Below are 23,945 nucleotides of genomic sequence, written 5' to 3' on the forward strand. Positions count from 1 at the left end.
TGGTGATGAGGCCTAAGGGCATTTGAGCCCTGAGGGTGCGGCAGGTTTCTAATAAGGCCTGGGGTTTATTCAACTGGACACAACATTCTTGTAAATAAAAAATCTTCACTAGAAAGTGATTTACGACTGATTATCCTACTTGGCAAAGGACCATAGACTGTTTAAATGGTATGTGTTTGTATTAACTTAATGTTGCGTCCACCTGAATACAGCCCTAGAGTCTACAACAGCCAGGTGAGGTGATAACAGCCCACATACTAGTCTGCTACAGTTACAGTACCATTTTCCCCCACATGGGAGCAAAGACAAGACCATATGAACACAGCAGTGTGAGTGCAGTCTTGAGTGATGTGGCACAATCTAAGAACATTTCCTGCTTGGTCATCACAACAGGCTCAGCCCAGTAGGGTCCTTCTGGCTTTACAACAGTTCTGAATGGTGAAATTTGGTCCTGGCTAAAACCCGGTATGGAGTGATTTAGCATGTACCAGTTCACTTTGGCCAAGGTCGTTCCCGATCTAGAACATTCTGGCTGGATTCAGTCTAGTGCGGTGGAGCTCTGCTCCCCCTGCCTTAGGAGTGGACCAGCTACGCCAAGCTGCCTGGCCATGAGACCACAGTGAGTCCAACCCGGCTGCGCTGTTCTTTCAGCATGGGCACCAGAGCAGAGTGGCTCATTCCAGCTGTCGACATCCCGTTGACTGCCACTATCATGTCACCACACCTAGGATTACAAGAAACACCAGCTATGAACGAATGTTCGTTATGGTCCCTCCCCCCTGTAGTTACACTCTGATTTAATAGGAATAGCCGATCAGGTGCAAATGCCACCCAGCTGCAATGATCAAGGATATGTAAAGAAGGATGGGACACATTCTCTGCCATGGCATGCACCATGCATGCACTGAGAGGCAAACTAGAGCCGAATGTTCGATGGAATGCATGGAAGTAAATGTTTAAAGAATTGTGACCTTTGTCAGATAATCTATTCAGGAAAAAAAAGATGTACCACACTTTGTTTTCTGAACAAATTTTTTTATGTGCACACTATATCATTTTATTGAGGCATCTAAAGAGCACATAAATTTAGTATGGGCAGTCATCAAGAGAATTGGTTGATAGGTTGTCAATAATTGACAGTCTTGGGATGACAGCCCATACTCCACAGTCAGAAACGTACTCTGCTCTTTAGATATCTCAAAATAGTATAGTAGGGCTGGGCAATATATCAAGGCATTACTATAGATTATTGATCAAAAATCTTATTCTATAATATTTTGTGATAGCACCAATAGTTGAACAGTATGAACATTTGCTCACAGCCATAAATTAGTATAGAAAACAACTGAAGCATTTGGAATGGAGGTAGAATGTATTACATTAGATGAGTTAGATGAAAGTGCCATCAACTCCTGGCCTTTATATTGACACAGGCCTTTATATTGACACAGTGTAAAAAGGTACCAAACTTGGAAGACAAAGAACAAAAAGTTCAGGAAAGTGGGAAGATGTTTTTTGGTCAAAGAGCCATCTCTAGTCTGGACATAGTTCTGGAACAAGGTTAGAGTATGAATCAACCAGAAGATAATTGATCACTTACTTGAGGCGGCCATCATAGTATGCAGGTGTTCCAAGGACAATGGTCTTGATAAAGAAGGCTTGGTTGCCATGGGTTTCTTCGTATCCCCCGACAATGCTGAAGCCCCAGCTGCCAGGGTGGCTCCTACGCAGTACAATCTCATGGTTACTGTGGAGGTAGCTGGAAGACAGATCAACAGGGAACACTGTCAAAAAGGGACAGATTACCAGTGTATCATTGAGAAAGGAGAATCACAGTGTTTGAAACCGGAGAGTAGGGATGATACAGAAAGAAAGGAATAAAGGAGGCATGATATTGCCTAAATCTGTATTCTATGGCAGTGCTTCCCAAAATATGGGTCGTGCCAATTTCTAGGTCACGGACCCATTGCTATTGGTCACGACTCACGAGTAAATATACCTTTTTAAAAATGTAAGATTTCCAAAAAGAAAAATCTAATTCATTCAGAAATATAAAGAAACAATACATTTTAATAAATACATAAATATAAAAAAAAACATGTAAGAAATAGTGAAAACAGCACATCGGCTATTTTTTTTTTTTTTTTAATAAGGCTTAGATTATTTATTCATAATGTATTCTTTGGGTCCCGGAGAAACAAAACATTTCTTTTTGGGACTCGAGCTAAAAAGAAACCCCTATTCTAATGGCTCTAATGATGACTTCTGCATCTCGACTGATCGGTCCATCTGTCCACCACTTTACTCATTAAGCAAGATATCTTCAAAACAAATGCTGGCTGGATTGCTGCAGAATTTGCACATCTTTATGCTCCTCAGAGGATGAACACCACTGATTTTGGTGACCTCATGACCTTTCCTCTAGTCTAGTGCTACAATTTCCATTTGCACATGAGATATCTATTGACTGGATTGACATGAACCTTGCTGAGCACATTCAACCCCACACCCAGAGAAAGAACTAATTAGATTTTGGTGACCCCATGACCTGTTCTCTAGTGCCACCCTCAGGTCCAACTTAAAATTCTTTGTGTACAAGTATGTACTGTAGCCATTGACCAGAGGGGAAGCAGCGTGCTAGCTTATTTTGTTAGTATTGTGATTGTGATATAAACGTGATAGAAATGTATGGACTGATACTTAAGAAGGGATGGGAGGGGGGTTGGATGACCGTTTTCCACTTAGTCCCGCTTCTCTGTGATTTTATACAGGATCAATGAGTAGTCGCAAACATCCGACCCCTTGAAGGTAGGTGGCGGCCCCGAGGTGAACTAAGCTAAAAGAATAAAAGTAGAGCTGCACACTATAGCTCCCATTGCCAAACTTTATTGAATCATTACAGAGAGTGACGTTTCGGACCCGTGCTCTTCTTCAGAAAAAAAGTGACATTGATGAGCAGCGCTCCTCTCCAAAAGTTGAACTATTTTCCACCGTCCAGAGCAAGAGGAGCACGGCAGAAAGGCGCTGGCAGCTCAAAAAACGCTCTGTGGACACGGCCCCTAACTATACTTGATCATTCTGCGTACCTAAAGTACTTAATCAATCATTGATTGATTGAGTACTTTATTAGTCCGAAATGTAAACAGTACGACAGTAAGACATTGAAGCTAAAAGGAAAACAAAAAACGTGGACTTGTTTCCATTGTGGTCCTATGTATTCAATTCATCATGGATGGCATAGAAAATTACTACAATAATACATGTCATCAATAAATATGTATGTACAAAAGAGATAAATTACATTTACCTCCCCTATTGGTCTACTGATAGATGTTTTTCAGGCCAATTTAGAAAGAAACCAGTGTTACACATCCTTTAATGGACGGTGTCAGGGCATTCCACATGATTCTAGAATTACTATTAGAACATTGTGTTTTATTGTGAGTCTATTTATATGTACTTTTGTGTATGTGTATGTGGCCTCTGCAAATGTATATCCTCTAGCTAGATTACTATTTTTGAAAATGTCTGAAAATGTTACCTCTCCTCTCCTCTCCTCTGTGTGTGCCTTGTGTCCTTACCTGGGCAGTCCGAGCCACATGACCCAGGAGGGCGACCAGCTGGCATCATATTCGCTGTCGTGGCTATGAGGGAGCAGCTGGTCATGGTTGTGTTCCTCCACCATGCTGACCTCCAGGGCTCGTAGCTGGACTGAGGGAGAGGCGGCGCTGGCCTTCAGAGTACCCACCGCCTCGCTGTGGCTCAAGTAAGTCAGGTCTTCTCCGTTGATACTCAGTAGGACATCACCTGAAAAACAGTAGTGGTAATTAGGGGTGCAACAATTAATTTAAGTAATCAATTTAATCGATTATGAAATATTATCGATAATCGATCGCTTAATCAAATAACTGATTAATAATCTATCCCTATTTTGGTAATGTTATCATAGCCGACAAGCTTAAAAAATGGTCAATTTGTTTTGAAGAAGTAGTTAAAACAGCACATCTACAAGCTCAACATGTTGCGATGCGGTTTGTTGTGAGCTTTTAGATGTACTGTTTTAACTATTTTTGCACAACCCCGTTGTAGGAAGGGACCGCACACTCCAATGAACTTGATGGACTCACTTATTGTTGGGGTAGAAGACCTGACGAAGCCAACACTGCGAAACGCGTCGAGTAGAATAAAATGATGAAGCATGTAAGCAATGATGAAGTAATGTAATGTAATCTTTAATGTAATGTAATGTAATCTTGTAATGTAATCTTGTTTGAATGTATGCATTGACCTGAGCAAAACAATTTTCCCTTGTGGATAATAAAGACATCTAATCTAATCTAATCTAATATACTCTATTGTCTGCTTGTTTTTATGTTTTTTTTGTGGAGACTGCGGATGTAAATTAGCATCTTTGCTAAATCCGGTGTATTTACATTACATTGATATGTATTGTTCATTAATATGCGGTATTAATATAAAGTAAAGTCCATCGAGTTAATTGGAATGTTATTATTATTTTCTTTACTGCTTCTCGGTTAATACATTAATCAATATAGTAATCGCTCAAAAAAGAATCAATAGTTGCAGCCATAATGATAATGGAGAGAGATGAAGAGCAAGAGGAAAGAGGGAATGAGAGAGAGTGAGAAAGGCAAACCGACAGACAGACAGACAGACAGACAGACAGACAGACAGACAGACAGACAGACAGACAGACAGACAGACAGACAGACAGACAGACAGACAGACAGACAGACAGACAGGAAGGTAGGTAGGTAGGTAGGTAGGTAGGTAGGTAGGTAGGTAGGTAGGTACAGTAGGTAGGTTTCCAGTCAAAAAGTGTGTACCCCGTTTGATTCGTCCATCCCTCGACAAGCAGCCATGTGGTTGGACACTGGTGACGAAGATGGGCAGCTCACCACTCTTACTGCCCCGCCCCCCTGCTACTGTCATACCCAGCGACTCATGGGGCTCTTTCTTCACAGTGATGTGTTTCTCCTTACAGGTCACACACTGGGAAAGGTCCTGAATGACACACACACACACACACACACACACACACACACACACACACACACACACACACACACACACACACACACACACACACACACACACACACACACACACACACACACACACACACACACACACACACACACACACACACACACACACACACACACACACACACACACACACACACACACACACAATGGTGAGTAACGTAACACTGTGGCCTAGAGAAATGTGCTAAATGCCTGGAAAGATGCATCTAAATCATAGATATAAAGGAGTAGTCGGGTCATAAGCTCCCTACTTCCGTGTTCACAGTCACCAACTTTGCTGGATGACCCAATGGCGCTCATTGCTATCTTCGTATCGAACAAAGCGCCACGGAGGGCCTCCGTGGATTGATAACATCCTGTTCCGTGTTTGACACCGAAGCACAAACTTGCTATGAATAGAAAATATCCCTTCTACACATCAGTTTCTATTACCCAAGTCTTCAAATGCAAGTATTTCCATATTCCAGATTGTTCCATTCCATCATCTATCCAAAAAATACCCCAAAATACCCCCTGTATCTCCACACACCGCTAATGTACTCACTCTGTGGGTACTGGTGCGGGACAGGTGCATGGGCACAGGGCTGGGGGTATAGCCGTGGTTGGGCAGGAAGTGTTCATGGCAGTAGAGGTCTCGGCTGGAGCTGGACTTTGGTGGTGGAGGCGGAGTTGGCTTGCTGGACCGGCCAATCAGCAGATTGACTCTTTCTCCACTGGCCTATAAAGCGGCAGAGGCAGAGGGCAGCGCTGTGGGTACAGTACAAGGCTGCAGTTGCGGTGTTTTTCTTATCCTTTTACTTTCTTATCTTGTTCCTTACATTGTTTCTTAAATCTCTTGCAACACTTTTAATGTTTGATGTATGAATTGTACACCAAGCTAGATACAAAATGTAATTAAATGATAAAAAGGCTTTACATGATCTATGCAACAGCGCAGCATAAATTCATGAATAAAATAGAAAGATTGAACTCAGTAGAGTGCGTATCTCTGCCAGTACTGTGCAATTGCGGAGATACTGTGTGCCATCTCCTACATTTACCTGATATAGTGATTAAGACATTTTTCCATTGATTGTGACCTTGTCCTTTGACCTTTTCAACCCTAGAGTTAATTTAAACCACTTTAACCCTGGCATCCCTATTTTGCGCATGTCATTATAGGTGAAAAGTTTCAAAAAACATTCCCAGTTTCCCACCAAGTTTCATGAAATGCGGCCCTCTGTTCTTGAGTTCTTTGCTAAGAAATAGACCTTAACCTTGATTGTGGACTTGACCTTTGAGTTTTGAATTAATTGTGCTGGCAACAGAAGGAATGGGGTGAAACTATAACCCTCATCCAACTCCGGTGGAGGTAAAACATTTATTTTTAATACCCAATCGAACCCTCCACCATCATCCCCATAACTGCAACATTCCCAGTTTGATCCCCAGCTGTGCACCTCTCTGTCTCTGCCCCTGTTTACAGGTAACTCTCCACCATTACATCTAAATACATCAAAATGTACCCCAAAAAATTCTATTACTAAAGCCACCTCAATTGACTTCTACCTGTATGATCTGTGCTGCCTGCTCTGGGGTGCCATGACGCAGGTCCTGCTCATTGACGCACAGGACGCGGTCGTTGCTGCACAGCCGGCCGTCCTTGGCCGCCAGGCCCCCGTCCAGCAGGTCCAGCACAAACACCCCGGCTTCGTCCGTCCGCCGCACCAGCTTGATGCCAAGCTGCTCCGAGGAGTCCCGCTTGTGAAGGGTGATTCGCAGGCTGGCCGGGCTGGCCGGCGTGCCCTCCGGGGTGGAGCACGGGGCGTGGTGACCGGCTGGCGTGGAGGAGGATGACGAGGAGGAGGGAGGTGGTCGGGAGGTGCAGCGGCGCTCTCTCAGTACGGTCAGCTGCAGGGTGGTGCACGGGCGTGCCAGTGTGGAGCGGGCAAAGCTGTGGGGTGCGTTGCTGATGTCCACGTTGTTCACCTTTTTTTGGGGGGACGGACATTGCAGACAAAATTGAGTGGTGAAGGTGTAGGAAATAGAGCCTGACTGATGCCAGATCTTTTCGGTGGATGCCTATCCACCGAAAATGTTTTTTTTCATAATGAAGAACATTTAAGTTTAATAACACAACGAACAAGCAAACTAGTAAATAAAATACACACATAAACTGTAATTTATTTTAATGAACCACTTAAAAATCTAATAGACTATCTACAAGCTCATAACGCGTAGCATTGCGATGCTTTGTAAGCTTGTAGAGCTGCTGTTTTTTAAACATTTCGAAAATTTCAGAACACGTTTGAAACTTTTGAAAAATGTTACATATAATGATACAGTATGCCCAAAATAAGGATGCAAGGTTAAAAAGTGGTTGCATCGGCTGCATAATTGCTGATACCGATGTCGTAAAGTCAAATAAATGGTCGATCAGTTGGGCTCAGGTAGGAAGGTCAAATGATGACCAGGGTGTAAAACAGGTCTTGCTGAAATAGGACATCAGCAAGCAATCCTGAACAAGTTTCTCACCTGAAGGATCTGGTCCCCTGCCAGCAACCTCCCATCTCGTGCAATGACCCCGTCACGATACACTTCCTGAATCACAACGTTAATGAGGGGCGTCTCGTTGCCCCCAACGATGCTGATGCCCAGCTCGACGTAAGGGTTCGCTCTGTGTATCTCTATGGCGGTTATTTCCCCTTCAGGAAGGGAGGGCAGCTTCACACAGCCTGATTAGACACACATACAGTAGTAGCATTGCATTACAAATTCAGCCTTCAATCCATTACCTGAAAGTCATAACTCAAATGTGCTCGTTTGTTTTATTTCTAAGATCCACCCGAGAGAGGAGACTAAAAAGAAGGTAGTGATGTCACACCCTCTTCGGCGGAGAGAGGCGGAGACTCTGGGCAGTCCCAGCCGGAGGAGGCGGAGCTAACAGACCGGAGGAGGTGAATGCAGGGATTACTAAGGGGCCGCTTCACCCTGGGCACAACACATTCCAACCCTACCACACCTAGAGAGCGAGGGGGAGAAGCAGAAAGAGAGAGAGAGTGCGTCTAATCACTAGGAGTCACTACAATCAGCAATTCACCTTTATTTACCCCCTTTAAAATCTATCCCTCATCATGTTATCTAATGGTCTAATAACACTGGAAAAACGGTTTCAAGCCATTTGAGTCTAGAACCATGTGCAGTGGTTTAACTCACTCTCTTCCTCTGTGCTTTCCTCAAAGGCCGGGTTGTCGAGGCCGGTACCGTCTGTCCACATGGGCACACTGCTGCAGGCTGTGGGAGGCCCAGTAGAGGGAGGTGAGGGGGTGCTCTCCCTCAGGTCTGTCTGCGATGTCCGGGGTGACCCCGGGGGGCTGGTCACCATGGCTCGCTCGTCCCCGCTTTCACAGGGCGGGCTGTCCACATTTGTCTCTTGTGATTGCGTCCCGGGACACCTGCATGCAGAACAACAGTAAGGTTTAATTAAGTTGGACAGGGCCGTTTTAGCAGCCAGCCCGGGGGGTAGGGGATGGCAGGGGTAAACGCATGCTGGGACAGAAGCCCATGTTTTCATGTTCCCCTTCTTTCCGAAGTCCACATGAATTGGTCAGATCTTCAAGTGTCTCTGAGCCTGATTTGGAGCATGTAATTACTTGGTTAATTGTATATCTTTAGTGCCCTAACTGTCTTCCAGAACATAATCCTAAAGCCCCCCTTTTCTAGAGAAAAGGATGGCCAAGCTCCCCCCTTTAATACTTAAACTCTAAAAAAAAGATTGATGCCCCGACCTTTGAGTCATGCATCCCTCCCTGTCACTTAGTAAGTCCATCACTTTTAAAAGCATACAAGGTTTTACATACATAGTGTGGTGCTTGCTTGCCACCACGCGGATAGCGTAACATGCACGCACATACGCACTCTGCGACGGTTGTCTCCATGAACCACATCCCCTGCCTAGCCCTTCCCTCTATACGTACTGAGTGTGACGCTTACTGTAGAGCCGCCAGCACCTCACAGCGTACTCATCCTCTGTAATAAGTTCAACTTCCTCACACTGGCCACCAGGCCTCTCAAGAACACCTTGGCCAGGCATACTTGTCATTTAATCTAATAGGCGCTGTGCGATCCTTAATCTTCAGTGGCAACAACACTGATTGACGTAGTCAGACACCGACAGGCTGTGCACGTGAGACAGGAGTTTAATCTTTACCCTGCTAAAGAATGTCACGTCAGCTCTCGCAATGACCTCCTTTGATCTGTCTGTAGGGGTCTTTGCTTGTCTTCACCTGGCCTGGTGAGGCAAGAGGCAAAGATTTAAGTAGAATACCCTCATCTTCTTCAGTACTGATTTGATTAAAAGGATCAGACAGGGAGACTATTGACGAGGGAAACTAAATGAGGTGTAACCGCATGCTCCAAGTGCTGCACTGTACAGTAGCTTTGGTGGCTCATTGCCAGAGCTACAAGAATGTACAGTATCATTCTTTCTCTTTCTTTGGATTAGCATCAGAACTGGGCAACATTTTAATGTTACTGTCCTGGAAACGTTGCCAGGACAGAGAATCCAGTCATTGGGACAATGGTAGGGGTCCCGTGTCAAAACAGCTGACTATGAACAAGCCTGTTAGTGTAAGAAGCAGCTTGTTGGTGCTAGCTCGTTAGGCTGAGCTTGTTAAGGAAAATCTCTTAGACTTAACACAGTGTTCAGTAGGCACCGTCGTGTTTTATCCAATTGATACGCTGGCGCCAATACAGCAGTGAAAGCCTCTGAGTCCATAGCAACAGGGTCTGGTATACATTCAATGCAACCAATCAAAAGATCATAAGGAATGTCAGATAAGGTATATCTAGTCTACAGTACATGTAGGCTACACAGTGAAATCCAAATTGTTAATTTAACTCTGAGAATGTTATAATAAAAAGTCCTTCTTCAGGTGTGTAGGAGAAGACGAAGCGGGAGCCTAAACATAGTAACAGAAAAAGCTCCCACACACTGTGTCTTCAAATGCAAGAAAATACTTTAATGGGAATATAACATCAGCAGGTTAACCTTAAGATCTGCTGAAGGTCTAATAGACGAAAATGGTGTTATATTACCATTAAAATATTTTCTTGCAGATGAAGACAGTGTGCTGAAGTTTTTTCTGTTAGCTCTGAGAATGTACAAATGGACCCTTATTTACAGATCAATATAACACTCCACATTTTACTGTGTAGATACATTTAAAAACCACCACCAACAGCTCAGCTGGGTTCCCACTTAGTTAACCACACACACACACGCGCGCGCGCGCGCGCGCGCGCATGCACGCAAGCACGCACGTGTGCACATACACATACACGCACACACACACAACACACACACACACACACACACACACACACACACACACACACACACGCACCCACGCACGCACGCACGCACACACGCACACACATGCAAGATATGAAGTCAGGGAGAGAAAACAGAGAGACAGAAGAAGAGAGGGGTTGAAAGGGCAGAGAGAAAGAGTCAAGAGACTGCTATCCTGCATGGAGATGAGCTGACAGTGCCAGTTGCTGTACTCACCACAGGCCAGGGTTTCCCTTGGCCGTTTCACAGAAGAAATGGTTGAAAAGGTCTCTGGAGTTGAAGTTGCTCAGCATGGTTGCCAAATGAGAACATGAAGCCTGTTGTCAGCCAACCCATGACTGCTGTAGGTAGGGAACCACTAATCCCCCTGTCACATGATCCACACACACCAATAATCCCCTCAGGGTCTCACAGACAGCACCGGTCCAAATGGGTCACAAGCCAAACAATGTGGATGGACAGAGTCACCCTTAAGATGAAGGCGACTCAGTCCATCCCTATTGGACTGAGATCTGTAGTATGGAGCGACTCTCCCTTGGTTCCCACCATGAGAGGGCCAATCATGAGTAGGCATTTCAAGTGCACCGCCTCTTCTCCGCCATGCACTGACTTTATGGAATGATCAAGTGAATCCAGAATGCGATGTGACATGATTTTTTTTACATGATTTAACTACAGTGTATGTGTATTGGTACTATGTGTATAACTATATGAAAAGCATGTGCCCACAACAATGTAATACAGCAGTACGTTTCATCAAATTCATCTGCTATCTTTATTTTTACCTGAATGACATTTAGCATGCTGTTTTCAGACCAGAGCTGCTTGAAGAGTGAAAAGTTATTCAAAGTTTTTTTTGCGCATGTGAATATAAAATATACTGCCCTGCCTGTTGGTGAATTTAAATTGCAAACAGCCTGCATTTATATAGCGACTTCCAATGTATGCGTTACATTCTCACACACATTCATAGACTGATGCCAACCACACAAGCCTGCTCTTATGGGGTTCAGTGTCTTGCTCAAGGACACTTCGGCATGATGTAAGGAGGAGCAGTAATCAAACCAAGAACTTTCCGATTCCCAGACACCCAGTCCCCCTCCAGAGTCGTTACCATCCACGAAATTACGTCTACGTGTAAGATACTTTGTATATACCTGTGTTTGAGGTGTGCCTCCAGGTCGCAGCGGGGCATGTTGAGGGAGCAGGCCAGGCTTAAGGGGCAAGACACAGAGAGTTTATCCAGCAGCTTGTGGACCAGGATGCTGGACCTGCGACACGCCTGCAGCTGGAGGCGAGTCCTGTCCAGCGGGCAGAAGTCCCTCTCCTTCAAGAAGCTACGGAGGCAGCGGGCGCAGAAGGTGTGGCCGCATGGCGTGTCCAGCGGCTGGACCAGAGGCTGTAGGCATATGTGGCACACCAGGTCGTCATCCACTTCCAGGCGGTAGTTATAGAGGTGGTTCTCCCAGGTCCGGTGGATCTGCCCACACTCAGGACACAGCGCCTCCAACGCGGGCGGCTCCACTGGCCCGGCAGGTCCCACCTCACAGCCTGGACTGCCCATCGCTGATCCTCCGACCAAGACAGGCGTTTGGCACAAATGACTCCAGCGGGGGCTGTGGTTGTGGTGGCGCTGGGGAGGGAACGTGCTTCTATCCCATAAGCTTCAGAGGAAGAGCAGGTTATAGAGAGGACATCTGCCCCCCAGTGGTGGATGGCACATCACCCTGTGGGGTCACAGGTCGAAGACAGAGGGTTAAACAGCTGTATAAAAAAAACATGGGTCTACTTATGCGCTTGTCTGTTAATTTATGGGGTGAATGCTGTGTGCATGTGCGTTGACATGTCTGTATGAATGAGTGCATCGGGCATGGTGTGTGTGTGTGTGTGTGTGTGTGTGTGTGTGTGCGCAATGCGCATGTATGTGCGCCCGTGTGATATAAAGAGTGAGTTTGTTGAGATTAAGCATTGCTGCTCCTGCCCACTAATCTGGCAGAATAATCTCCCTTTTGCTCTCAACTGCTGCAATCTTCCAATTCCACAGAGAGGGAATTATCTGGGATTGAGTTAAAGGGGGGATGCAGATCAGAGGAAGTGGAATTGGAAAAGCAAGGGAAAGAAAAAAGACTAATTCATACTTCAGCACATGACATTGTGGCACTTGCCCAAAATAATAGATTTTCAAGCTAACAATTTTCAGCAAACGACACAGTATGAATTAGGCTTGTGACAGGGAGAGGTAGAGTGGAGACTGGGGTACAAAAAGAGAAAGATGACAGTGTGAGACACAGAGAGGAAAGGGGAGTATAAGAGATTCACGGGAGGATGGATGGAATTACACAAAGGATAAAAGAACGAAACATTAGAGATGGGGAAAGATTAAGGCAGCTACAGCCACCATGAAAGCAGTAATTGTCTAAATACACTCCACGGCAAGCTGGTTTGACACATTCTCTGTAACTGTTACATGCCATTGGTATGTTTATGCACTCTGAACACAAGGAGACAGGGCTGGCAACCATTCCTAATGGAGACCTCACTGCTACATAGCTCACTGAGCTTAGCTCATAGCTCAGTGAAACATAGCTCACTGATCTATAATTTCTGATCTTGTGCAATATCATGAACCATCCAGATCTCTCAGGTCATCTGGGAAAGGTCTGCTTTCTGTCCCTAAAACCAAAAATAAACGAGGGGAAGCAGCATTTAGTTTTTATGCTTTTTATGTTTTAGTTTTCTGGAACAAACTCCCACAAAGCTGCAGGTCTGCTGCCACTCTTATTTCTTTTAAAACACAACTAAAGACCTTTCTGTTTGAGTTGATTTTATTGAGTTACTTTTCTTTTTTCTTTCTCTTCTGCACTGTAACTGTATTTTTTACTTATTTTGCTTTATGCATCCTAATGTCATTGTATAATTGTGTTTCCTTTGCTTGATGTTCTGTGTAAAGCACATTGAAGTGCCTTGTTGTTGAAATGTGCTATACAAATAAAACCTCCTTGTCTTGCCTTGATCCCTTGGGCACGGCACCCTGATCCTGAGAGCTAATACATATGATTAACGCCACAGACTGGTCACTTCCCACTGTGTTTTCACGTGCAAAGCCATTTAAACCTGCACCCGGCGCCTCCTACTAGCCATGTCCCTCTGGGGATAATAAATAGCGATCAGTGGACAGTAGGGGGAGTGCTTAAGCACATAAGCAGGCCAGCCAAGCCACAGTGACTACCTGCCTCTGTTCCATGGATGGAGGGTCTGCTCTTGTCTCCATGACGACCTGGAGCCTGTGCAGCGGGGCTTGACATTCAGAGTGTAGCCGCTGAAGGATGCAGCGGAGCCACACAACAGATGCACTTCCCTCAGCAGGTCACTCCGCTCCTCTCTCTCTATCTCTCTCTCTCTCTCTTAGAGCAGTGATTCCCAACCTGTGGGCCGGGGCACGGTTGTGGGCCGTGTGGCTATTGCACGTGGCCCCCAAATAATTGGCAAAACAAAGATTTTAATATAACATTAATATTTTAAAAAATGTATAAAAAATGTCATGGTATTTTTTCTTTAAAACTTTGAACAGATGCGTTTTCTTTGTGATACTGATATATAGGAACTCAAAGTATAGGCTACTATGTTGGTCCCACTGATCCATTCCAAGCCGGAACACAATCGATCGGTTGATCATTAATCGGCTGCCGTGTTAAGTGGTTTAGATGGGTGGGCCGGGAAATGCTTTGGAGATTTTCAAGCAGGCCCTGATCCAGGAAAGGTTTGGGAGCCGCTGTCTTACAGGCTGAAAGCTTGTCAGAGAAGCAGACAGCACCACAAGCCCTGGTTTTATTTATTGTATTTTGTGTTTAACCCCTTCCCCCCTACGCCCTTCCTTTGACATGTGCCTTGAAAAGTGCATGTCTCTGCGACTACCCATCATTTCACTAACAACTTGTCTCTGTCTCCTCGACTACCGGACCGGTAGTACTTATTTGAGTCTCCTTAAAGTGCGTGCTCCTGTCTCTCGTGTGACTGGCTGCTTCTGTCTCTATCCCGCAGCTGGACATGAATTAATCATGAGGATACAAGGCTTCTCTGTTCCTGTAACAAAGCTCTGACATCACCACAACATGCACACACACACACACACACACACACACACACACACACACACACACACACACACACACACACACACACACACACACACACACACACACACAGAGGCTGTTGCATGCACAGATGCATATACACGAGCAAGACTATAGACATACATTCTTACAGCATCTGCACATACAGAGTGACTCTATGCACATACTGTGACTCTGTATGTGCCCAAAAGGCGCTTAAATCTATTTAAAAACCTTTTTGGACTCTAGTAGCAACAGATTCCTGTACACACACCATTTTAAGACGAGTAAATATTTAATAGCTCCCGGGCCAGGACATAACGTCTTTCTTTTAATCCCAGAAGAGACTGTGTGCATGTGAGTGTGTGCAAGGCCACAGACTTATGTCATTGCATTTATTGCCTTATTATTGCTCCCCTTGCTATTGAGAAATTACAGATATGGACTGGTCCCTGCAGCTTTCGTTGTGCTAGATCAGTTGTTTACACATGACACCAGCCCTAACAATATAAAATAAATGAAAAATTATGCGTGTAAGACTGACAGTTTTCTAGCGAAACAAAAACAGTGCTAAACCATAGATTCAGCTTTTGAGGTGCTGATGTGCTGCTGTCTTAGCCTACATTTGTATTGACCTCTTGCTGTCTCCTTTTTGAAGCAATTGTACACAAAGGCTACTTGGATGAATAGGCCTTCTTCACCAGGTCTGTGTTACAAATAGGCTGATTTTTCAAAACAAGTCAAAAACACAATCAAAATCACAAGCTTTGTAAATGTAATTGCAATATTTTGTTCACCCCAGTTTGTCTTAATAGCTATGCACCAACGGCAAAGTCCCATGTTCTTGAAACAAAATGATGATCAAACATATTGAACATATGTTTGATCATCATTAGACGAAAAGCATTTTTTTAAATCTCTGCCAAACCATCTGCCTGATTCCATGATATCCCACCCTCCAGGAGCGGTGGTGGTATGGGGGACAGATGAAGCGACAATAATAGCCATTTCCATTCAAAAGCTAGACATGGTGTCTGTCACTGATCAGTGATGACGTGCAAACAGAACACATGCAATATAATATTACCTATTTGGGCTTCTCCTTGGTGCCGTGCACTCATCCGGCCCCCAGAGAGGGGACAATTAAAGCTAACGGGACCTCAATCACACATTCACCCGCAACGAAGCGTTCCGCAACCGCACGAAAACGCCCCCGAGCCTTTCGTCGGTGGAGTCCCGCCCACCACTGTCCGTCAAAACAAGATGGGCGTGGTCAGGCTCTGTCAGTCCAAAGACCAGCTCCAATCGGAACCTCCGTCTCCCTCCGAGATGAGGTTCCACAGCGTAGGGTACTGGCAGAGTGCGACACCGGTGAACGGTGGCCAATGTTGTTGATTCTTACCTTTTTCCGCACATCGTATCCAAAAAGTAAAGGTCATCCCCCCTGCTCTCAGATGTTTAAAAATGTAGCGGTCAAGAAAATCTAACTGACGGGTTGAAACAAGCGTTTAAATCGCTTTTTTTGTCAGCCTGAGACCAGTCAACCCCCGTTCACATGCGGTGTACTGCTCCCGTTAAGGTTGCATTGGTAAAATATGGCACAAGCTGACTAAAAAAGCGATTTAAACGCTTGTTTCAACCCGTCGTTTAAATGTTCTTGCCCGCTAAAAAGTTAAACATCTGAGAGCAGGGGGAATACCTTTACTTTTTGGATACAATGTGCGGAAAAAGGTAAGAATCAATAATACTGGCTACCATTCGCCAGTGTCCCACTCTGCCGGCAGCCTACGCTGTGGAACCTCACCTAAGAGCGGAGGGAGAGGTTCCAAACGGGGCTATCCAAAGACAAGACATGGGTGTTTCCTAAACTGCCTGATTGAAAACATCACATGGGACAGAGAGTATTATTTTTTTTATTTCTAAACAAAAAGAAGAAGGGGAATCAAAAAAACGTATGTGTTGAAATCCAACGTTTTTTCCCTTCTTTTTCAAAAGCAGGTTTTCAACACGCCACACAATAACTCACAGGCATTGCTACGGTTACACAATTACACGGGGTCCTTTTCTTGAAAGTCCCCGTGGAGATGTAAACAAAGATGTCACGTTAATTTACGAGAAGATCAAACTTGTGTTGTTTAGGTTAATTAATTCCATCATCACTCCGCGATCATGGCAGACGATAGTGAATTGGAGAAGTATGTAACGTTACGTTACCATAGCTATTTTAGCTTGTAATTAATTGTTGTGGGTTGTGGCATGCTGGCTTATTGAGTCTGTGTATCACCCCTTCTCATTAATCCCCTTCACCGACACCATCTATTAGAAGGAATGCTATTTTGGGGGAGAATCTGCTGTAATTTGTCTTGTCTTTGTCTAGTGGTAGAAAACGTACTCACATTTTTTACTGCAATGTAGAAATACTATGTAGAAGTCCCGTATTCAAAATATACTTGAGAAACGTACTAAAGTATTGGTATCAAAATGTAATTAAAGTACCAAAAGTAGAAAGTACTCATTATGCAGAATGTGCAGCCTATGCCAAATGATTAGTGTAAAAGTATATAGGGTAGGTAGCTGAGCGGTGCGGTAATTGAGTGTTGGATGCACCTGCTGTCACGCTGAGCTGGGGAGGAACTGCTGGTAGGCAAACAGATTTGCCTACAAGCAAATCTGTTTGCATTTTGTAGTTGTGCATTTTAACTTGCATACTGCTGTATATAGTATTAAAATAATGGGAGATGTATTTGTTTATGTAGGGTTTGGCAACAGCTGGGAGCTGGGAGCTGCTGGTGGTATGTTCAATGGACCATAGTAGCAGGTTAGCTCTGGTCCATAGAAGGAGTTCTCCTGAAAGGGGAATACCACTCACTTTCAACATTGAACATGTCAACATGAACATTTTATGTCTTTAAAACACCTTAGAGCTGTTGTGTGGAAATACGAACAACCCCCCCCCCCCCCCCTTCTATGTTGCCTAGAAATGCAGAATTGATTGTTGGGTCATGTGATCAGTGACATAGGGACGGTGTACTCTTTGGCTCCGCCCTCTAGGCTGCCTCATTCACTTGATCTCACTTCCAGCTGAAACAGAGCGACTTGTAGTTGTTCATAATGGCATATGGTTATATATCACATTTCACAAGACATGGTATGTGTAGATAATAGAAATCAATTGGCTGAAAATGCAACAAGTCTTAACTTCTGTAAACATTGTAAACATCCGTGTGGACTCTAATGTTGACGGGCAGGATCTGTATTCCCCTGGGGAAAGACTGATGGGCTACCACCAGCCCTTGGATCACAGTCAGCCAGAACAGGTCCTCCTGGCTGTGTCTGTGAGAGCTGCTGTAGTCGGGACCTGACTGAGGTGATGGCCGGTGTGTCTGGCTCAGCTCTACGTCCTGAGGTGTAGGACTGCGGTTCTCCTGGCCAGCACTCTCCAGTTGCCGGCGCTTCTGGCCATCATGCATTTCTGATGGCAAGAGGACATTGTCCTCAGAATCAGACGGAGGAGCTCTAGGTCTTTTCGAGGTAGCAGCAGTGCTGGCCCGCTGATCCTTTTGTGGGGATGGCCTGAGTATACTTAGAAAACACATCCGTTAAAATGAGGACATTCTCTCTCCCATCACTAGCCGGTTCAAGCACTGTTAAGTCAAATGCCTAAGGTAAAACTATTCATGGGAAGTTTGCAAGCTTCACGCCCACATGAGATTTTAGCAATTGACTTTACAGTGCTTGAACCGGCTTGTGATGGGAGGGAGAATGTCCTCATTTTAACAGATGTGTTTTCTAAGTATACTCAGGCCATTAAAAAATTTTTTTACTTTAAGTACAGTACTCGAATAAATGTACTTTACATCACTGTAAATAAGTATGAGTTGAGTGATAGCATGCTTGTGGTTGAAGTTGCAGTGTTTTTGAAGTAATAAAGTAGTAATACCATTCATTACCACCTCCACCACACACCAGCGCAGTTCTTTGCTTTATGTTTATGTGGACAAAGGTCGACTAAAACGCTGTGCTGAATCAGCACCACAGGTTAAACCAGGACGTGGTACACACACACACACACACACACACACACACACACACACACACACACACACACACACACACACACACACACACACAAACACTAATGATTCCCCCTCCCTTCTCCTCCTCTCCCACTGCTGTCTGTCTCACTCTGGTTTCTCTCACTTAATTAAATTATCCTCTCCTTGGCTCTCTTCCTTTGCTCTTTATTGCATCGCTATCCTCTGTTTCTCACACATAGAGCCTACACACACACAATTTCTCTTTCTTACTCTGCTACATTTTCTGCAGTGTTTTTGATTACCATTTTTCCCCCTTTTCTTTTCCTTTTTCCTGTACCTAGGCGTGCAGTAGAAGAGCTCTTGAGGGAGACTAACAGAGCCAGGGTGAGAGCTGAGACCATGGGCCCTACAGGATGGTGAGTGTGGCTGGATGTTTATCAACCTGACTAACATTTCCATTGGACCAGCTGCTAGTAAATAATAAAGGTATGCAATATGCAAAATAGTACATTTGCAGCGGCTGGGCAGAAATATTTTGAAACCGACATTTAGAACCAATAACTGACTTAATCTGCTCATGTAGGATAATTGAATAACCGAGAAGCAGCATTTAAGTTTTTTTTCCATTTCTTATAAATATCAACGACTCAACACATAAAAATTATAATTTTAATTATAATAATTAATAGATTTCTTCCCCTGACTAAATCAATTAGTTTGATTAACCACATGTCTGATTAACCCTTGTATTATACTTTAAATAGCAAAAATAGGCAATCTGCAAGCTCACAATGTGTTGTGAGCTTGTTGATATGCCATTTTCTTTTTTTAATCCATTGTTTTTTTAAGATTTTCAAACAGCAAGTAATCATACATGAAGGATAAATGTGTGCCACTTCCTCCCCTCCCACTTTCCCACCCTCACTTCCCTACAGCGGTCTGTCAATGGGAAAGAAATGTATAAACGGATCTGCTATTTTCATTTATTTTTCATTTTCATTCATTTATTTATTTATATTTAATCAAGGCAACCGTTTGAAATAATCTAGATATTGATTTGAAGTCATCGCCCACCCCCCTTGTGATATGTCAGTTAGTAAGTAAGTAGGTTCCCGAGCCATGTGGCCCATAGCTCAGGAGCCTATCTCCTGTTTCCATAGCATGAGGCAGCTTGATGTACAAGACCAGTACATCCCCTGGACATGACGCTAGTATGTCGCAGAGACTTAATATGTGATGCTGTCGCGTAACTGAAAGGTTGTTATTTGCTGTTGTCTGCCAGGATGAAGTGTCCTCTTCGTAGCACCAATAAACGGTTCTTGCTCAACACTCTCCGCTCCACTGGCCTGCACCATGGCAACACAGGTGAAAATTCCACCACAAGAGGGCGTCCAGCAGGAAGTGAGTCCTGTTCCCGCCACCGCAGCCGCAGCAGAACACCTCCCAGAGATCACAAGATGAATGGAAACCACAGAGGAGGCCATAAATGTCACAGCAACAGCAACAACCACAACGATAAGAGAGCAGATAGGGACATGGATGCGAGGGATTGCCACAAAGACAGAGGCTCCAGAGACCAGAGACACAGAAAGGGTGACCATAAGAGAGAAAAAAGTTCAGATTCCAATCTAAAGACCACTCTCCACGTGAGGGACACACCTCCTCCCTAAACCAATCCCTCTCCTAGGAATTATCCATATTCACACATTATGCTCTTACTTCATATTGGGGGAGGGTCCCTCAGTGGGAGGAAGTAACCCAAAATGGCTGCCGTGTGAATATGGCCAATGTGGTCACTATCAACATGCTCATGCCTCTTCTTCCACTTGCTCCCCATCCACAGGACAATGGATTAGGTCACCTTTCCAGTGATGCAATAGGAACCGTTCACACTCACCTTTCGGGGACATGCAGAATGAACCAGAAATTACTTCCTGGTTGCTTTCAAGGAGAATATTGAACAAGGAGATTCATACACATGTCCACCCGGTCCTCAGTGTCTTCAATGCATTTAATCAAACTCCCAGTGCCTAGAACATGTTCTGTGTGACCTCCCCTTGTTCAATATACTCCTTGGTTGTTTAACTTGTTTTATTACAAAGAATGGCTCACAGTGGCTACTTTTCTGGTACTGTGGAAAAAGAGGAGGAACACTGCTTCACAGGGAGAAGGGATAAAGGACAGGGTTTGTGTTAAAGGTTTGACTTGAGTGTTTTGTGTTTGTTTGAGTTAAATTATCTTTTCTTTTTACTGTACTAGACTGTTATAGCCTGGCTCTCAGCCTCCATTTCCATTTAGTTTAACTTATTATTCAACTCTTGAATACCCCTTGAATTGCAGCAAAGATGTCTTTCTATTAATTTTTGTATGGCCGTGGCTAGCAATTCAGGGGCTTTAGCCAGGCTATGACTGTTAAGATATTATGGAGAAATAGCTTTTTCTTTGAAATCACATCCATATTTAAACCGTTTGCAGATGTTTCAAGTTAGGATCTCTCCAGTCAGTCATTTACCTGTTCTTAGTAGCCATAGCTAAAATAAACTCTTGTTTTACCAAAAAATATTACTCTTTCATGTAATTAATTTCAGCTTGCAACTACACCAGGTTTAAATTGGCCTTGTGAATTATTTTGTTTAAATGTTCATTGTTATGACTCATGTACAGTCGGCGTCAGACCAGTATTGATTTTAGTTGGGGCTCTTGTGTGAACCATAACATCCAACGTTGTTCTCTCCCACACTGAGTGATTAATGCTGCATTTTTTCACCTAGTGGTGGTTTGATTCCAATTATAATGTCATTAGCATTCTTCTGTCATTACTAGCTGCTGGTAATGTTTACATAAGCCATGCTGTCGCCACTGTGCAAGCACATTTTATCGTGTCCCAAACCTTTTGACATGTATACCGCCTACCTGAAATAGCTTTGTTTGTGAAAGAAAGAAAATATAGTCCTGTTTCCGTGGCACTCCTCCTTCTTGACAGCTATTACAATACAGGGCCGATGGGCCTCTGCATAGAACTAGTGATTAGCTTGTAACAATGTAATAACACATTTTAATAGTAACAATAATGCAAATTTAGAATAGTATTGTTAAATAATCGTTAGTTACTTGTTTACATATATCATTTTGATATGTAAGCAGTCTGCATGGCCCCAAATCCTGAATCGCTAAGTAGCCTATATGTTTTTGTATGTTATTTAGACATTGTTATTTTGTTTTATTTTTGTTGTCTACCTCCTATATCCTATGCATTTTCTTGGCACTGTACTTACTTACTTGACCATTGTTGGTGCATGGTTGACTATAGAGTTCATGACATTTACATGTTGCACGCTCTTGTCTGCCAAAACTTGAATTGTGAAAAAATCGATATGGAGATTGTGTGTCGCACGAACAGATTTAGGATATTTGTAATTCAGTAGCCCGGGACAGGGTTCTTACTTCATCACTCAAGACTTTACTGTCGGTCTTATAGCTACTTCGCCATATACATATACAAATAGCAAACAAGCACACAACGTTTCACAAGAGATGTCTTGTGAGCTTGTACATCTGCAATTTTAAAGAGGTGGTGCCATGTTTTTGTACTTTTTCAGTTTTTCATGTGTCTATGAGGTTGATAGAACTTCATTAAGCCCCCCGGTGGTGTTTTTATGGTGTTTTATGTCTTCTCTGACTATTTGGAGTTTCTTCCTGGAGGCTGAAACCTTGAGGGTCAAACGTGCCAATAGAGAAACAGCGCTTTAGTGACATCACAAAGCCATACCCTCCCCATCATTATCATAACACAACAGGTGTGGGCATGAGGAGGAGGAGGGACTAGGACAGGTGGGTGGTGCTAAGGTGGTGGAGGAGGTGCTAAGGTGAGAACCAGGTATACTTAATGAACTGGAGGCGTGTCCACATAAAAACAACATTTTAACACTTACTGTACACTTTTTCTTTTTTGAAAAAAAGCCTTACATAATAATAATACCTTATGATCAGGTTTTAGGGTTGAAAAATATCATGGCACCCCATCTTTAAGATTTTGGACATTTTAGAAAATTTGCCAAAAATAGGGATGCCAGGGTTGGTGCAGCTCAGCTTGGTTTAGTGTGTGTTGTTGATCAAGGGGACTTCCAATCAGAGGTGGAAAGTAACTAAGTACATTTACTCAAGTACTGTACTAGAGTACAATTTTGAGGTATTTCGACTTTACTGGAGTATTCCCAGTTTTCAGTACTTTAACTTCTACTCCACTACATCTCAGAGGCAAATATTTTACTTTTACTCCACTACAATTATTTGAAAATTGTTGTTACTAGTTACTTTGTAGATTTTGATTATTATTACAAATCATACATTACCCACTTCAGCCCTGTATACATTTCGGCCATTTGAAAATAGCTGAGCTACAATCTCACAATTTGAGCTTGTAGATCTGCTATTTTCAATAGATTTGTATTCATTGTATACATTTGAAAGGTTGGGTGAAATTGGACATTCTGCACAATGAGTACTTTCTACTTTTGGTACTTAAAGTACATTTTGATACCAATAGGTGTATACTCAAGTAAATTCTGAATTCTGGACTTTTACTTGTAACAGAGTATTTCTACATTGCAGTATTGATACTTTTACTTAAGTAAAAAATTTGAGTACTTTTTCCACCACTGCTTCCAATGCAACAGCTGGACATTAACTTGCTCAAGCGTCCTAAGTAACGTAGAGGCAGTTCCATCTGCTGTTTACCTGTTGTTGGGTCCATTGTCCTTTATCCACGCAGTTAAGCTTATACCACTTTAGCAAGAGCCGTTTTGAAACCTTGCCGGTGTGTTTGGTCAGTATTGTATGATTACGCATTGGCATAGATATTATTGCGTAAAAGTGTCACTTAAGTCATTATGTACGGGTGGAAAGTTGGCCAAATTGCGTTTTTACGCACATAACGCTTCATAAATCCCGTGGTGAATCTCTGTAGTGGGCATAGCCACTACAGATATCCACTTTCAAACACCATTAAGTCACATTGCATAGTGTAATTTGTATAGAATTGGTTTACTTGAACTTTATTGCGGTGCTTATTGCCCCATTAAGATACTGTACAATGTGCCATAACAGTGTTTTGAAGACCTCCGTGCAAATAGTCTGGCCTATATTTCGGTCAAAGCAAAAGTACAGCTTTTGGTCAGCATTACTCATAAATAAATGAATAACATGTGGAAAATGAGGGAATGTTTTAAAATTGTCACGTAAAATTAGCTGGTCCCCACATGATTTGGGGGGTCCCCACTCCCCAGATGACAGTGAAATGACAATTTAAGGACTTTAAAGACCTTTTTAATGCCTCAAAGAGAAAGAAAGGAAAAAGACCATTACTGCATCAAAAGTAATCAACAATACTATAAAA

At 43.5% G+C, this 23,945-nt stretch overlaps 2 protein-coding genes across 2 annotated transcripts; one reads left to right on the plus strand and one right to left on the minus strand.

The window, feature by feature from the left end:
* Positions 1–588: 588 nt before the first annotated feature.
* Positions 589–11,965, minus strand: lnx2a (ligand of numb-protein X 2a; the record flags this gene model as incomplete). The annotated part of the gene is made up of 10 exons (XM_080417305.1): positions 589–724; positions 1,601–1,759; positions 3,582–3,807; positions 4,848–5,025; positions 5,614–5,787; positions 6,618–7,037; positions 7,584–7,783; positions 7,933–8,070; positions 8,265–8,503; positions 11,559–11,965. 10 exons carry the CDS (start codon positions 11,963–11,965, stop codon positions 589–591), a joined length of 2,277 nt encoding a protein of 758 aa, XP_080273431.1.
* A 4,614-nt stretch (positions 11,966–16,579) lies between these two features.
* On the plus strand, positions 16,580–21,449 carry LOC308076826 (uncharacterized protein). Its single transcript, XM_080417320.1, has 3 exons — positions 16,580–16,708; positions 18,892–18,966; positions 19,833–21,449. Exons 1-3 carry the CDS (start codon positions 16,683–16,685, stop codon positions 20,218–20,220), a joined length of 489 nt encoding a protein of 162 aa, XP_080273446.1. The 5' UTR covers positions 16,580–16,682; the 3' UTR covers positions 20,221–21,449.
* The last annotated feature ends 2,496 nt before the right edge of the window (positions 21,450–23,945 follow it).

The sequence above is a fragment of the Gymnoscopelus braueri genome (assembly GCF_963280865.1).
Source record: "Gymnoscopelus braueri genome assembly, chromosome: 21".
NCBI classification, from domain to species: Eukaryota; Metazoa; Chordata; class Actinopteri; order Myctophiformes; family Myctophidae; genus Gymnoscopelus; species Gymnoscopelus braueri.

Coding starts and splice junctions, on each gene's coding strand:
- LOC308076826 (XM_080417320.1), top strand. CDS start 16,683: ATGGCAGACGATAGTGAATTGGAGAA. Junction 16,709..18,891: donor GACGATAGTGAATTGGAGAA/GTATGTAACGTT, acceptor TCCTGTACCTAG/GCGTGCAGTAGAAGAGCTCT. Junction 18,967..19,832: donor ACCATGGGCCCTACAGGATG/GTGAGTGTGGCT, acceptor GTTGTCTGCCAG/GATGAAGTGTCCTCTTCGTA.